Source organism: Podarcis filfolensis, assembly GCF_964270895.1.
Source record: "Podarcis filfolensis genome assembly, chromosome: 11".
NCBI lineage: Eukaryota > Metazoa > Chordata > Lepidosauria > Squamata > Lacertidae > Podarcis > Podarcis filfolensis.
Window position 1 is genome coordinate 28,589,229 of NC_139613.1, and position 16,120 is coordinate 28,605,348.

At 40.6% G+C, this 16,120-nt stretch overlaps 2 protein-coding genes across 8 annotated transcripts in view; one reads left to right on the forward strand and one right to left on the reverse strand.

Moving 5' to 3' along the window:
- The window catches only part of POC5 (POC5 centriolar protein), a 35,901-nt gene that overhangs the window by 13,341 nt on the left and 6,440 nt on the right, over positions 1 to 16,120 (forward strand). For 6 of the 7 annotated variants that reach the window (XM_083577381.1, XM_083577383.1, XM_083577382.1 and 3 more), the window contains 8 exons: positions 1,744 to 1,860; positions 2,465 to 2,644; positions 4,919 to 5,081; positions 8,872 to 9,077; positions 9,345 to 9,458; positions 10,117 to 10,293; positions 13,283 to 13,417; positions 15,418 to 15,788. In XM_083577381.1, the coding sequence (XP_083433507.1) occupies positions 1,744 to 1,860; positions 2,465 to 2,644; positions 4,919 to 5,081; positions 8,872 to 9,077; positions 9,345 to 9,458; positions 10,117 to 10,293; positions 13,283 to 13,417; positions 15,418 to 15,540 (1,215 nt within the window). In that variant the 3' untranslated portion in view covers positions 15,541 to 15,788. Of the gene's footprint in view, positions 1 to 1,743; positions 1,861 to 2,464; positions 2,645 to 4,918; positions 5,082 to 8,871; positions 9,078 to 9,344; positions 9,459 to 10,116; positions 10,294 to 13,282; positions 13,418 to 15,417; positions 15,789 to 16,120 lie in introns of those variants that run through there. The other variant, XM_083577384.1, reaches the window with a different exon arrangement.
- Positions 12,447 to 16,120, reverse strand: part of ANKDD1B (ankyrin repeat and death domain containing 1B) — a 35,079-nt gene continuing 31,405 nt past the window's right edge. Inside the window, exon 15 of the mRNA XM_083577402.1 lies at positions 12,447 to 15,601. Within this exon, the coding sequence (XP_083433528.1) occupies positions 15,543 to 15,601 (59 nt within the window). The 3' untranslated portion in view covers positions 12,447 to 15,542. The remainder of the gene's footprint in view (positions 15,602 to 16,120) is intronic.

The following is a 16,120-nucleotide window of genomic DNA, read 5'->3' on the forward strand; positions in this document are numbered from 1 at the left end:
ACTTTTTGTTAATTTATTGTAATAATTCCTACAGTGTTGCAAATTAGCTGCTGGGCTAAGTTCAAGGTGCTGGTTTGGGTGCATAAAGCCCTATACAGCTTGGAACTAGGAACCTGAAAGATCGCATTGCCCCTTCTATACCCAGTCAATCACTCTGTAGGTGAGGGTCTCCTGTGGATACCATCCTATTATCTTTATTCATTCCTTCATATCCTGCCTTTTCCCCAGAACTAGGACTCAAGACAGCTCACAAACACTAAAACAAATACAGTCGTACCTTGGAAGCTCCTGCAGCCAATCGGAAGCCGCGGAAGCCTCGACAGACGTTCGGCTTAAAAAAATAGTTCACAAACAGGAATAGTCACTTCCGGGTTTGCAACGTTCAGGAGCCAAAACGTTCGGGAACTAAGCTGTTTGACTTCCAAGGTACAACTGTACAGATAAAACACGCATAGCTAAAAACATATAAAAGGTTATCATTAAAAAGAAACTATGTGAAAAACCCCTATTAAAATGCAGGTAGAAAACATGCATGCTCACACTGAAACAGCAACAGTACAGCACACTATCAAGAGCCCTTTCCTTAAGAGCAATCAGTTCCCCAAAACCTGCTGGAATAAAACAGTCTACACCAGGCAGCGGAAGGACAACAAGCCTGTGCGCAGATTCACGTGAGAGAATATGGTCCTTCAGATTGCCTAGACCTGAGCCATATAGGGCTTTATAGGTGATAAGCTGCACTTTGAATTGTGCCCAGAAACAGACTGGTAGCCATTGGAGCTGTTGCAACAAGGGAGTTGTGTGCTTCTATCAGGTCTGTTCCGCCCAATGTAGGATTCAGCCCTTTAGTGTTGTGGCACCTCCCCTTCAACATTATACAGGCACAGTCTCAGCCCCTACTGAAGACCTTCCTCTTTCAACCAGCCTTTTGAGCTGAGATCTTTCTTGGTCTGCCTCTATATTGGAATTGATTTTAAGATGTTTTATCAATTGTTTGACACCTTGGCCTCCTTTGGGAAGAAGAGTAGGGTAGAAATTAAATTAATTAATTAATTAATAAGGAAAGGTTTACCTGCAAGCTGAATCCCTTTTTCCTCCTTGGCTGCTGAGATGATTCCTAACACCAAACCATTATGTCTTGATCAGTTAATGTATCTCTGGGTTGCCAGCCATTTTCTTACTACTTGCTTATGCCACCATTGAATGGTGATTGGCGTTGGGTGAGATGCCTGCTATGAAAGGGAACTGCAGGTAGTACTTTAATGGCACTGTTTGTCAGATATTTTTTGATCAATTTAAGTAAATTACTGTGTAAGGTAAAGGTAAAGGGACCCCTGACCATTAGGTCCAGTTGTGGCCGACTCTGGGGTTGCGGCGCTCATCTCGCTTTATTGGCCAAGGGAGCCGGCGTACAGCTTCCGGGTCATGTGGCCAGCATGATGAAGCCGCTTCTGGTGAACCAGAGCAGCGCACGGAAATGCCGTTTACCTTCCCACCGAAGCAGTACCTATTTATCTACTTGCACTTTGATGTGCTTTCAAACTGCTAGGTTGGAAGGAGCAGGGACCGAGCAACGGGAGCTCACCCCATTGCGGGGATTCGAACCACCGACCTTCTGATCGGCAAATCCTAGGCTCCGTGGTTTAACCCACAGCGCCACCCATGTCCCTAAAAATTACTGTGTAGCAGCTGATAAATGTCCTCTATGCATTTTTCCCATTTTCTTCACTTTGCTTTGTTTAGATAATTGCCAATTTGACACATGCAATTGAGAAACAAAAGGACAGAATAGAGCTAATGAAGAAATTCTCAAAGTGGCGCCTTCAGCATTTCATGGGCAAACAAGATGCCAGACATGAGGTAAACATGAATGTTGATAGTTGAATTTCTAAGGATTAGAACTCTTGCAGGGCCTGTCGATGAAGAATGTCTTGATTCTTTTAAACAAACAAACAAAATCCTTCCTTTAAAGTAAGATGAATAAAAAAACTGAACAAATCTGCAGTTTTCAGTCTGTCTTCTTGGAAACTGGTGCCCTCTTTTCCTTGAAGCAACTAACTGAGCTATCGACAGGTGGGGCAATGCAAAGGTAACATCTTGCACTGAAAAGATTATGCTTGGATCTTGTTCCCATGAGACAATATGCATGGAAAAATTAAAAGGTATTTCATTAACCTTTTTTGCTACTCAGTAGCAACTAAGCATCTTTGTCTGAATTCTAACATGACTTAACACCAGCACATCCACTAGCCCAGCACTTGTTAGGCAACGCTGTGGGTTAAATATGGCAATATATATCCCAAAAACCTCTATCTTGCTTTTACTGCACTAGAAGTATGCTGGAGTGATTTAATCACAGCTTAGCCAGAGCAGATGAAAACCTGTTTTGTGCCCTGTTGACATAAGGCAGCTGACTAATGAATAGGAATTTCAGACCTGACACTGATTTTCACTCCTTCTCTAGATGTACACAAATAGACTGGCTGATCGGTTATATGAAATGGGTTTATTGAAGAAAGCTTGGGCAACTTGGCGCTCTCGCATCCATGTAAAATGGAAAGAAACTGTGGAAAGGGCTTGTCAATCAAGTGCTGAATCTGTACGTGTTTCGCTATCCAATACCTATGAAAGTCAACTTCAAGAGGTAAGGAAATTTCTAAAGGACTATTTTCCTGATGAACCAATCTAAAAAGGCATAATTTCTCCGGTGGAGCAGGAAGCAGTGTTTGCCCATACAGTGAAAGTATTTTAACTATGAGGGTTTACTATTTATTTTTAAGCCTTTCTTATAGTAAGCAGTATTGAGGCCATAATAAAGTAAAACAGAAATTGGTCCTAGCTTTGGATTTTGTTATGGCTTCTGGTGCTTTATTTTGTTCAAAAGCAGATCTGATGAGACTGAGGAATTTAGCTTCAAGTGAGTTGTAGTAATTAAGTGTGCTGAGATTTCATGACATCCAAGTAGTAAAGGAAAAGTTGAGTGATCAGCCTGAAAATCAGAGAGGCTGTAAGGAATGTAAGAGAGACTTTGCTACCACAGAAGCATATATTCAGGGAGTTGAAGCATGCAGGAACTCATGCAGATTACTGCAATTTGGTGAGGTTGGATCTTACCAGAAAATGTTTCAGTGAACAGCAAGGAGGGTTTTAGACAGAGGAAAATACAAACCATAGGTTGGATCAGTGCACAGAACAACATGCAGCTGGGAGAACAACTGAAAGAGAGAATGGGGATTAAATCTTCAAAGGTAAAACTTAGTTTAGATTGAGTTATATAATCATAATTTTGAGATTCCTGCATTGCAGGGGGTTGGACTAGGTGATCCTTGGGGTCCCTTCCAATTATATAGTTCTGTGATTCAGATGGTACCTTCCTGCTCTTCAGGCATGCTTGTTGGGACATCCAACAGGTAGAGGTAGTGCTTTAAAATCCCAATACGTATGGGCCTGAGCTGTGGTTATGATGACCCCATGGTTTATCTGGACCTATAATTTGGGTTCAGAATATCATTTATTACGGCCATAGGCCCATATAGGTAAAAACAACACATAAATAACAGTTTGTGCCGTAAGGAGAAAAAAAAAAACGATCGCTAAAACACCACTATAACAATAAAATACTATAAAATGGAAAGGCATGCTACGCCTTAATTAGCTTGTAGAGCTCCTTGGCGTCGCTTTTGGGAAAGGACAGCAACTAGGAACCTAGCCACCTTCAGGGTCGTGTGGGTATCCTTGTCCTGCAAGATTTGGGCAAGGTGGAATTTTGGTGGGGTACCCTCTAGTTTCTGTATGATTGATCCCAACAAATTTGCCCGTGGCACATTAAACAAGGGGCAAGTGAACATAATGTGCTGGAGCGACTCCGGCGCCACCTTATCACATTCGCACACAGCGGGGGCTTGGCCCTTTGAGAACCTATGTCTCAGGACATTAGAGGGAAAAACATTAAACCTCGCTTTGGTGAAGGCCAGTCTATGGGCAACAGTCGAAAGGGAGGAGAGGTATGATGGAACGCAGTAAGTTAAAGTGATACTATAATTTGGGTTTATATGTAACACTGAATGTCTCTACATACATTCGTCTTTTCAGATATTCTACTTAAATGTTGCACCCATGTGTATTAGAGGTGGGAAGGGCCTTGCTCCTCTGTGTACACATGGGAACACAATTGGGAGGAGTGTTGCCCAGTATCACAGTATGAAATTAGTTTTTTTAATATAGTAAGTTGTTTCACCAGTCCTTTGGTATATGATACACAGAATGGATACCAGGTTTCTTCTGAATCATTACTCTTCTGCCATCAGGTGCAAGTGAAAATGTAATTTACTTTCCACACTGTTGGGAGCATCACACTTTTTCTATGTGTGCATTCTGTAGTACACACTCGTGGCTGTGATTTAGCTGTTATGGGTGTCAAAGGGAATGTCCAATTCACCTTGAAGATAAGCACACATTCACTATAGGCTTTGTGGTCAAATGCTCAAAATAAACAGCTATTTGCTGTGTTGAAATGTTGTTAGTCATTCCAGGCAGTGTCCTAATTTCACAGCTTTTAACACCAGCCTTGAAATGACAATTCAGAGCAAGGTAGTCTGCCCCTATATTGCTTGCCTATAGCCATCCCTCCCACCCCTGTCTCCATGCCACTTCTGTGCTATCGAGTTGCCTCTTCCAGCTATTTAAAGCTGCACCTGGCAATGTGAGTTGCACTCCAGTCCTCACTGCAGTTTCCGAGCATTAGCCTATTTTAAGTCTCTAATGGTGGTGGTGGTGATATAGTTCTCCCATTTCCTTTTTGCCACAAAGGGGCCAGTACCCTGCAGTATATATACCTAATCTCAATATCTCTCAAGACTTTCTGTAAGAGAAATGGCCCCAAAATACACTTGTTAGAAATGTTTTGTTTCCTTGCTAGTTAAATATTGCACTGGAGAAGTCGAAATCTGAGCTCATGGAAATGCAGAACAAAAGACATGATTATGAAGATGCTATGAAGAAGGCCTTCATGCGTGGAGTCTGTGCATTGAATCTGGAAGCAATGACTATATTTCAGGGCAAAGAGTTCAAATTTGACCATGGTGAGTATTACAAGGAAAGCAAATACTACCAGCTAGCATCATCATGCCAATGGATAACTTGTGCATTTGTTCTAATTTCAGTTTCTCAGGAAAATTAAGTTGATTATCCAGTCATACTGGAGGATAAACGGTTGAATCAAAACTGCAACACTGCATCAGTTCAGTTATTTATTATTGAAGGGCAGTGAAGGGAATGGGAAAGCCCGTGCAGAGAGAAGCTCCCTGTTTATATTTGATTATTGGGGCATAAATGTGTAAACAGTTTAGTCCTTAAAGAATCAATTCTCTAACAAAATGATCCTGTCTTAACAGCCCATAAATTCTGTTTTCCGCTTTCCTTTCCACTATATGACCACTTCATTCTTGCCTCCTTGAAATGCATTTGCAAAAAGCAGTTACTCTGTTGCTTCCCTCTCACCCACCCCTGGTTATTCCAAAGGAATTATTGTTTGTAAAAGACTGAGCTGTACTTCTAGAAGAAACAATTGTTAAGATGCAGTGTTTGCACGTTTAAATCATCTTAACCTGGTAGTGTGGATATAAAAAAAGTACTATCAGGGGACATGATGATATCTAGGGCCTTCAAAAAGCCTGCAGCCACCAAATCAAGCCCCCTCCCTTTCTGTTATCCCACCCGCCATCGGCAAGGAAAATGAAGATCTGAGGGAGGTAGGGCCTGAGACACACCTTTGAAAGAGTGACTAGTGACTGGGTGCATTGAAGGGTCTGGATCAGGTATGGAAAATCTCTTTTTCAGTCAAGGGCCACGTTCCCACGCAGGAGTCCTTTTGGAGAGGGGTGGGTCACATGGCAGTGGTAGACAGAGGCAAAAGCAGATGGATCAGTAACTGTCTCTCTTAACTTATTTCCATTAGGCTACACTCTAGCTATGGAAAAGTCAGATGTTTCTACCCACACACGTCTCCCACTGTGCATCTAGGCTGCCAAGAGGCATCTTCACCATTCAAAGACACATTCTAGCCAGGCAAAACCTCTCAAGGAGGCCTTGTAGCAGGACCAGTGGGGAGTGTGTCTTGGAGAAGGAACTACTGAGAGTCCTGAGGGCCTGATGCAGAAGCTTAGAGGGCCAGATTTGGCCCCCAGGTCTAAAGACTGTTTTGCCACCCACTGTCCCCAAAATAATTATGAACAGACTAATCACGAGCCTAGCGTTGGTTCCTAATGTTAATCCTCAGATTCTCAAAATGTGTCAGCTTCTCCTTTCCTTGGTTTAACAGAGCATACACACAACCCCTGATTACAATGTTACATCAGAATACAGTCATATCTCGGCTGCCGAATGATAAAAACCGGAAGTGAGTGTTCCGGTTTTTGAACTTTATTTTGGAAGCCAAGCATCCAGTGTGGCCTCCGCTTTTGTTTCCGGCTCGCCTGCACAGCTGGAAACCAATTGGAAGCCGCACCTTGGTTTCCGAATGTTTCGGAAGTCGAACAGACTTCCGGAACAAATTCCGTTCGACTTCCAAGGTACGACTGTAGTACAAATGTCTAAATAATTGAAATAATTATTTTTTAAATCTGATGCACCTAGCTTGCCACAGGGTGTCACTCTAGTCCTAGAAAAAGCTTTATGGCAGGAGTAACCGGAAACATTGCGTGTGTCTGCAGACACTTTCCAAGGTCCTCACCGGTGCTGTTTCATTTTTATGTGTCCCTTTGTCTCATGACTGCTTTATATATTAGCATTGGCCATAGAGTGACTTTGTTTCTTGCCACATCTGTTTTCCCTCTGTGGATATTGGCAAGTGTATACAGCAAGCAGGAAAGTCCAACAGCTCATACTACTTGCAAATGAATTTACTTGTGGGAAGGCATGCAAGTTTGACACTTCATTGGTGAAGCTTGGAAAGGACAATGCTCTCTTATTCCAGATATTCTGAGGAATGGGGGGGGGGGGGACTTAATTTCCCTGGGTAATATGGTTTTGAATTGAACTTCTAAATAGAAGGCACAACATAACACGAGGTGTCGCTGTTTGTGGAAATATTTCTGAGGAAGAATAGCTGGTTGCACGTCCTTGAACAAGAGCAACTGTATTTAATCTTCCATAATATCTTAGTTCCATTTCCAGTGATTAAAGGCACAGTTGGCAACAACTGATGGCCTTTTGATCCTGCTGGGTTCTGGAATAAGTTAGTCTGTAAAGTATATTTCCAATAGGTATGATGGCTCTTGCATTAATGTGTGTGTCACTGAGCAAAACTCTTTTACTTCCTTAAATGTAAAGAAAAGTTTCTGTCCCTCCCTTCTAGTGCCCATGCACCACTTAAGAGTTGCTTACAACAATTTAATATGCTTGTATTGTGATTTTAAATTGCAAAGAATAAAACAAGGAGAATACATAAAATATGTAATATAAAAAATCCAGTTAAAAGCAGCGGCGACAGAGATCACAGGTAAAAGAAAAGAAGAGAAACCTAGCTTAACAGGCAAAAGGTTCCTTGCTTGCCCCTTTTGTTGGGAATTCTCTCAATAATTCTTGCATACCACTGCCTCTCTCTTCGTTGAAAACCCTCATCACAAAACCCTCCTCATTTTTGAAGCATCAACCATGTGAGATCATCATAGAACTATAGAGTTTGAAGGGACCCTATCTAGTCCAACCCCCTGCAATGCAGGAATTCTGCCCACTGCTGTCCCTGGGTGGGCTCGAACCACCAACCTTCTGGTTAACCAGACACCCAAGCCCATTGTGCCACAGAGCCCTTGCTCTTAATTCTTCACACACACCCCTGAAACTAAGCCTAACTATGTATAACTACATATTTATCTAGATTCAGGTAGGTAGCCGTGTTGGTCTGACGTAGACGAAATAAAATAAAAATAAAAATTGTTCAGTAGCACCTTTATAGACCAACTAAGTGCATGCACACGAAAGCAGATACCAGAACAAACTTAGTTGGTCTATAAGGTGCTACTGGACAATATATATATATTTTTAAAAATTATTTCGACTACATATTTATCTAAAAATATATATTCCACCTTTTGGCCAAATCTGTTCGGAAGGCAGTTTTACAGTCCTTGAAAACAATTAACTACTGCATTAAAGAAATACAAAATGTACTTCACAATATAAAAGCAGTGCTACAAACAGGAATGAGCAAACAATATACTTGGTAGCAGAAGGGAAAGGTAGGGGAAATTAAAATGTTAGTTTGATATGCCAAAAAAAGTTACAGCTTGGTTGTTGAGGGAGTTCTATAATCGGGGTGCCACAATTGAAAAGACACTGCCCTGTGATTTTTGCCAACCTGATGGGGATGGTACCAAGAAAGGCTTGCACATTTTCTTTCCCTTTGCTTATTTCTGTACTTTCCCCTTTGTTCAGCTGGTTTGCAACTATCACGGAGACCACTTAGAAAAGCATTTACCAATTGTGACGGCTTATAGCTTTTAGCAATAAAGATTTCATTCATTCAACTATCACGGGGAAAGGATCTGGGTTTTTTAATGTATTGAAGTTGCTCGGTAAATTGCCAAATTTATATAGATAACAAATGACCAGCCTCTGTCTTAGAAGATCCTTCATCACACAGTTTTGTTGACAATGGGTGCTAAACTGGAGTAAATACACTGATCTCTTTTTGCTGTGTCTCTAAATTGAATAGCACATATTAAGCAGTGTATTTAGTTTTTGAAATCTTCATACAGCTATATGGCTTCTGTTGAATTCAGTACAAAATGCAAAAATAAATAAATCACAATTTGTGATTTAACTCTTTCTATGCAATTCAGTTCTGAATGTTTGCATGCAATTTGTTTATAGTGGTTGAGCTATCAGATAGAACAGAACCTGGTGCTGGCACTGGTAGTTCTGGTGGTCCTACAGCAAAGCTTCCTACATCTCACTTTGATCGGCATTTACCCCCATCCTCCTCCTTGCCACCGCCGCCGCCACCACCACCACCTGCTCCTCCTTCCACTCCTCATCCTCTAACTGCGGCTCCAGGCTCTGCTCCTGTAGAGGATCTGGTAAGTAAGGAAATGCAATCTATAACTTTGTGCAGGAGCAAACTCCCAGTTTCAGTAATTCTAGATGTGTTTAAAATTTGGTGGACAAGATTGGGAAAAGATCAGGAAAAAAATCAGTTAGGATGGGTTATGTTAAGGTTATGCTGGTGATATAGGGCTAGTCTCCTACAAAACAGATTAATACATTATGGAGATAATTTGGGCTGGGAAATTGGAGATACAGAACTTTTAATTGGACGTTTGCAACTTTCTCTCATTGCTTTGCAGTTTTCTTCTCACCACGGCCATGCAGTCACCTCCCAAACCAGATTAGACTCGGCTGCTATGGTATTGGCCTCTGGTGCTGCTACAGGGTCAGGCGTTGTGTCCATTCCAAAACTGGTAAACAAACCATATTATTAACAACACAATGTACACTTTGAATGTATGCTTTATATTTGTATGCTTTATTTTTGACTTTCTTAAGTAATATTTTATTCTGGATTGTTTTATTTGATGTTTTAAAGTAGGTTGTTAACTGCTTTGAGATTTTTTTCTTAAAAATACAAAGCGGTATAGAAATGAAATGAATTATTATTAGTAGTAGCATTTATTATCACTAGATATGCCTACTTGGAAGTAAGTTCCATTGAGTCCAGTGGAATTGGGGGATGAAATTCAGCAATATGAAAATACCCAGTGGCGGGCAAGAGAGGTGTGCCCTATTGCTAGGGCAATCTGCCCAGCCCTCTTTTTAGTCCTGTGTAGTGTCTGCCACACAGCAAAACAGTATGTGCCCTGTTGAGGCAGCACGGCTGCCTTTGAAATAAATTTGGCTCCAGACTCATGTAAACTGACAGTGAAACATTGAAGTCATCAACTCTGGTTGGCTTTGCCACACTATGGCATCATGCTTCCTAGATGAGAGCAGATATTCTGGGGACCAAGCTGCAGGGTAATAGTGTTTTTTGATGCACATAGCTGGTAAATGGTATCTGACTGCAAAAAACACTATGTACTACTCCCTGTGTAATTAGGATTTGTGTGTTGTCTGTCATAGTCCTCGGGTCGAGTTGTAACTTCAGCACAACAGAAGGCTGGAAGGACAATCACTGCTAGAATCTTCGGCCGGCCTGATTTTGCACTAAAGAATCGGATTTGTAGTAACCTAGACGTGTTGGGCGTTTCTCCTCCCATGAATTCTGTTGTTGTGGAAAAACATCATCCAGTCACTAAAGTAAGTCATGTAAAGTTTAAGTAATGTGTGCCTTTTACCTTTTTTTCTTCTGTGATTTAAGTTTGTATTTCCTGTGAAAGATCAAGTACAGAACGTAGCTAGAGTGATCCAGTACACAAGCATAGATTATTTTAAGTTTTATATGGGAAGCAATAATATCCCTCTGTTTGTAGACACCTGAGTTCTCTTGATTTGGAAGCAAAAGGGGCCACTTTCAAATAATAGTGGTTGTTACATAATTCGGGGAATACCCCAGGTACTCGGAAGTATGATTCTGTATATTAAAAGTAAAGGTGGGGATAAAAAAACACCTGGTAAGGGCTTGGCATGCTGACAATGAACAATTGTTTTTTCATTGCTCTTCAGTAATGGCATTTCTGATCTCGGTATAATTTACTTCTAACCCTTCTGTCAAGAGAGAGTGGCATGATCCACCCATTTCAATCTAAGCTATACTTTGCATCTAGTGCCTTCCCTGCCCCCCACACCATATGCTTGTTTTGAGAACTATTCCTCTTATATTTGTGGTAATTCGAAGTAGCTGTTTCCTGTCTCTACTAAAAGCTAGAGGCAGAACTAGAATCTGATTGTTAACTGCTAGAGGTGACCATATGTTTGTTTGGTGTCTGGTCTGATTAGTACACCAGCAGTATTATGAGCAATTGTCTTGGGACATTACAGTCCCTCCATACCTGTCCTGAAATCTTGTTGAACTCATACATACTCCCATTACACCAGCTGTGTTTTTACTATACTTAATCCTTCACCATGGACAGCAATCAGTCAGTCATGTTCTTGCATGATCAAGAGGTGATCCATAATGGTTCTGGTGAACATCTTAAGCCTTGTTTCCACAAGCAGCAAGAAGGTGGGAAGCCTCTTCCAAACTGCAGGTGGGGGCTTGCATGTTGGAATGCTCCACAAAACTAGCATTTATAATGTTAGTATGTCAAGAAGGCTAGGACTATTCTCTTTATATCTTGTTTGCTATGCACAACAAATTCTTGTTTTATAGGAGAATGAGCAGTTACATGAGCCCACTCCTGCAGCTGAAGCTGTTAAGAGCCCAGAAAGAGGTTTTTCATCTCATTTGCTGCTGAACTAAAGACTGAGTCAGTTTCTGTTGCATCCTGCAAGCTTATCACTCTACAGGGGCCTTTTTCGAGTAGCACTAAACTATGGTTCTATGTTACATGCAAAGTTCTTAGGCTTGTGTGCCCCACCACCACTCCCCTGTTCTGGTATAGCCACAAGGAGATGTTTGGGAGGGGAGGGCACAAGGAAGTCCATAAGCCTGAAGCTTGTGCATATACCATTGCACCATAGTTTAGCAGTATGCATAAACCAGGCCGTTGGGTTATGCTTTTCAGCAGAACAAGCAGAGAATTGGGAAAAAATGGAGGAAGAAGTCCAAATGAGAAAGATATTCAATGTAAGGCCTTGAAACTGTAGGAAACCTTGACAAAGTTTGTTGGTTCTGAGATACCGAATGCCTTTTTTGCCATAACTGATAAGAGACTTGGAATAAACTCTGAAGTTTTCAAAGGTGATTCTTAATTCCTTTTGGAGCTTCATGTTTGTTCTCTATCCTTTTCACCCTACTCCTTACCTTTCAGTACGTCGAAAGGTCCAGATGCCACTTGGACTCGTGTTTTTTTCTCCTGCCAGTTTCCTTAAACTACAGCTTGTAGCAAAGGTCATCTAAAGCTTTTTGAAAGCAATGTTTCTTGTCAATCACTATGTATGTTTTTGCGTTTAAGTGGACACATATAGGCCAGGACCCAAGGCTATAAGAACAGGCTTGACTGTACTATTGTGCTACTTTCCCTAATGACAATCTGTCAGTCAGGCTGCTTGTCTGAGAAGACAGCAGGAGAGGAACATAACTCCCATTTCTGCTGGAATCATTACTTTTTTTTGCAACTTTTTCACTGAAGAGACTGTAAATCTTGAATACAAAGAAAGAATATGTGAGGGAACCTAGCTTACCTACTGTAGAATACATGAGGGATGTTTGACTTGAAATGTGAGAGTTCAAAAATTTTCAGTGCTTTTTGATGGGGAGTTTGTGAACAGGTGTGATGCGTAATCTGCGCAGCTGCAAATCAGAAAATTCCTGGCTTGAATTTCTCCTTGACTATGTGCTCTCCGGGTAGTGTTATTATTAATTTGTCCATTTATTATATTTCTTACCTTTTCTCATAATGGCCCACATTATGGAATACACAATTATGAAAACAGCTACAGCCATAAAACAAGAAGGGGATAAAAGCAATTAAAACAGCTCCATTTTTGAAACAATAAAAAACAATTCCATATGTTAAAATAGTTAAAAATAGCTCCAATACAGATGCAGACCGGGATAAAATAAAAGCATATGGAAAGAGGAATATCTTCAGGAGGCACTGAAAATACCATGGAGTTGCCATCCATCTAATGTGTAAAAGGTTGCCGCTGCCACAGTAACAGTTTCTGCAGAGAGCAGTGATATTAGGTATATGAGGCCATAGAGAATCCACATTCTCCCAAAGTGACTTACATCAGTAATAATAATAATAATATGGGCATGGGCCAGGATCAGACGCAGTATATTTCTAAATGCCAGTTGTTGTGGAGTGAGAAAAATGCTGCTGAGTTCATGCCCTGCATATGAGTTTCCCTCAGGCATCTGGTTGGCCACTGAGAATGGAATACGGGACTAAATAGGCTTCTGCAGTCTGACCCAGGAGGGCTCTTCTTCATTCTTAAAGCTTTTAAGTTGCTAGGTAGGACATTTGACTTTCCAGTTTACAGAGAACAAATAGAAAAGTTACTAGTTGAGCAGTTGCTTCACTTTTTATTTGATGACCTATGGGAAACATTTTTTTTTTAATGGAAGTATTTTCTAAAGTCTCTTTGAGTATCTGGTTTACCTTGCTAATGTTACGGGTTTGTTTGAGATCATGAGATGGGGAAGGGAAAATAACTGCTTTTTTCTTGTATGTTTCAGCAAACCATACCTCAAGCTACTGCTGCTAAATATCCTCGAACTTTGCACCAATTTTCTAACGCTATCAGTGCGAGGCCTTCAGGACACAGTGCGAAATCTCACTCCCAGACCCACAGCAACGTCCAGTCAATAAAGGTGGTTGACTAGGTTTACAGGTTAAAATGCTTGTATTTTACCTTGAACACATGGAGGCAAATATTCTAGGTTACAGTTTAAAATGCTCCCTGATGTTTATACCCCAAGGATGCATCATGTTTTTTCCTTTCACTAATAATAATAAATATGTAAAAATGTTTTGAGGCTTAAATATAAAGCGCCTGAGTTAGTGCAATGTAGTTCTTTGTAACTGCAAATAAGGTCTACTTGAAATTCTTATTTTCTTAACTATTTTATTAATGATTATTTAATGTTTTTAATAAAAAGGATAAACTGAACTCTGTATATTTTAAGAAGCATGAGTATTTCTACTACTTAAACATCAATAGTGCCTTACATATATCTTTTATTATTCTGAAGCCCTAAACTGTTGATGTACCAATCAGACTTGAAATTCGGGGGGGGGGGGATGTTCCTCCATTATTTTTGCTGACACCAAATGAGAAAACAGGGCAAAATACAATATGAAATAGGTTTCTTTGCCATGAGTAGTAGTACATTTATATACATAATTTGAGTGAAAATGAATGCTTTTATAGAGAAGTAACGTCCCAGTCCTTTGTTTTCATGATAGCAACGTTTTGGTTCCCCCCCAATTGTAAAAGGTGGCATCTGCAGTGCCACTTTTAAAGGTCTCATAATGCATTCTTTCATGATGAATTTGAGTTTTATCAGTTCCACTGGGCCGAGGCCGTTTACGGCGTTAAAGGTAAGCACCGACACTTTGAATTGTGCTCGGAAACGTACTAAGAGCCAATGCAGATCTCTCAGGACCGGTGTTATATGGTCCCGGCGGCCACTCCTAGTCACCAGTCTAGCTGCCGCATTCTGGATTAGTTGCAGTTTCTGAGTCACCTTCAAAGGTAGACCCACATAGTCTAGCGCATTGCAGAAGTCCAAGTGGAAGATGACTAGAGCATGCACCACTCTGGCGATGCATTCTTCCCGTATGTGTACTCGGTTTCACACTTTTATGCTAAAGACACAAAATGGAACAACTCCAGTAGTTGTTGAACACCAGCTTCCATCAGTCCTGACTCTTGGCCACAGCAGATAGGAACTAGTTCAATAATAGTAATAATAATTTATGCCACCCATGTGACTGTAACCTAGTTTGACCATGGTTATTTATTTAGACACCACCCTTGCATACAAAATAGCCATATGGTATACAAAAAAATTTACAGGTTCAATAAAATAGAAAATACCTTGAAAGCAATAAAAAATATTAATAAAATGATTGTCTCATCTTGAAAGAAAAATGGTTGGACAGCTAAATAGGCCTGTTGCCATAAAAACATTTTCAAGAAACACCTGGAAATTAGTAGCTGAGAGTATTTCACAAAATTGGACTGGCGACACCAAATGCCTGACTTCTAGGAGGACAAGAAATTGTTCTCCTTCAGGTGATCTCTGGTCAGGCTGGGATATTCTTGGCCCAGGATCCAAAGAGGCTTTTGTGGACATCTAAGGCACTGCATGCAGAGGCCCTGCCAATTTCCCTTGCCAATGCTGACTGCCACTTCAAGGAACAGCATTTTGAAAAACCACAGGAGGTTGCATTGAGACAAGGATGGTTGCAAAAGCTTGGGTATGTACAGCTCTTTCAGCCCTAATACACAATTTGTATAATTTAGTACCATCACACCATTCTGGGGGGGGTGGGAATTGGTTTCCAGGTGTCTACTTGCAAAAATAAGAGGGAGGAAACTTTAGGAGGAAAAAATTATGCTGAAAAACACTTTATACTGAAGGAACATCAGTTGTGTACTGTATGGTAACCTCATGTTAGAACCTTCAGATTATGAAGTTTAGATAAAAGAATCTTGAGACTTAATGCTTTGAATTTTAAGTGTCTAACACAAAGTTTTATATAATTTAATTCACATGTCCACTATAGAATTGTTTGCCGTAAGAAAAATACATGGCATTCTCCTGCCAAAAAACCAAAAACCTTCTGTCGTACAAATATGTTTCAGTGCATTGAAATAGAAGTTTGGGGAACAAACTGGCTGCTTTTGAAGAAGCATCTTCTATTGAAAAATAAAAATGGCACCTGTAAATTCCAGAATGTATGTAGTTTCCAGCTCTTTGGTGGATGAGTTCATGAAATTGCACATTTCTTGGATTCTGTGCCAGCATTATTTTCTGCTCTGATCTTCTCTGTAAGAGGAAATACTTGTGAGACTTCAGAAAACATGGCATGCCTATAATATGTCAGATGTGAACGATTCATGTTCATTTCTGCACAACGCACAATATTCAGTAGCCACCCAACCATCTGCTGTTAAAGTGAAACCAGAAGGAATTAAAGAATTTCTGAAATAGAAACAGGCACCCCCAAAACAAAGTTGTCTGGCTTGCTTTCTTTTATTTAAAATGCTTTCAGTATTATTTGTATACTGGCTTCCTGCCATCTTGTTTCCTTTACTTATATGTACTGATGATGTAGCTACAGCCACACCATGGGTATTTCCCTTTTTAATTTTAAGAAATTGATGCTGCATGGGAATTTTTCATCTTTTTCTCGCAACCCAGGCTCCAGTATATCCCATCATTTCATTCTTAAATTTTTTTTTGCTCACGACTGCAAGCTCTTTCCCTCTAACACTGAAGCATTCAGGCTCATCCACACTGCTGCTTGTCTTCTGCCTAGAAAGCAAGGGCCCAAGCGGTTTTCTG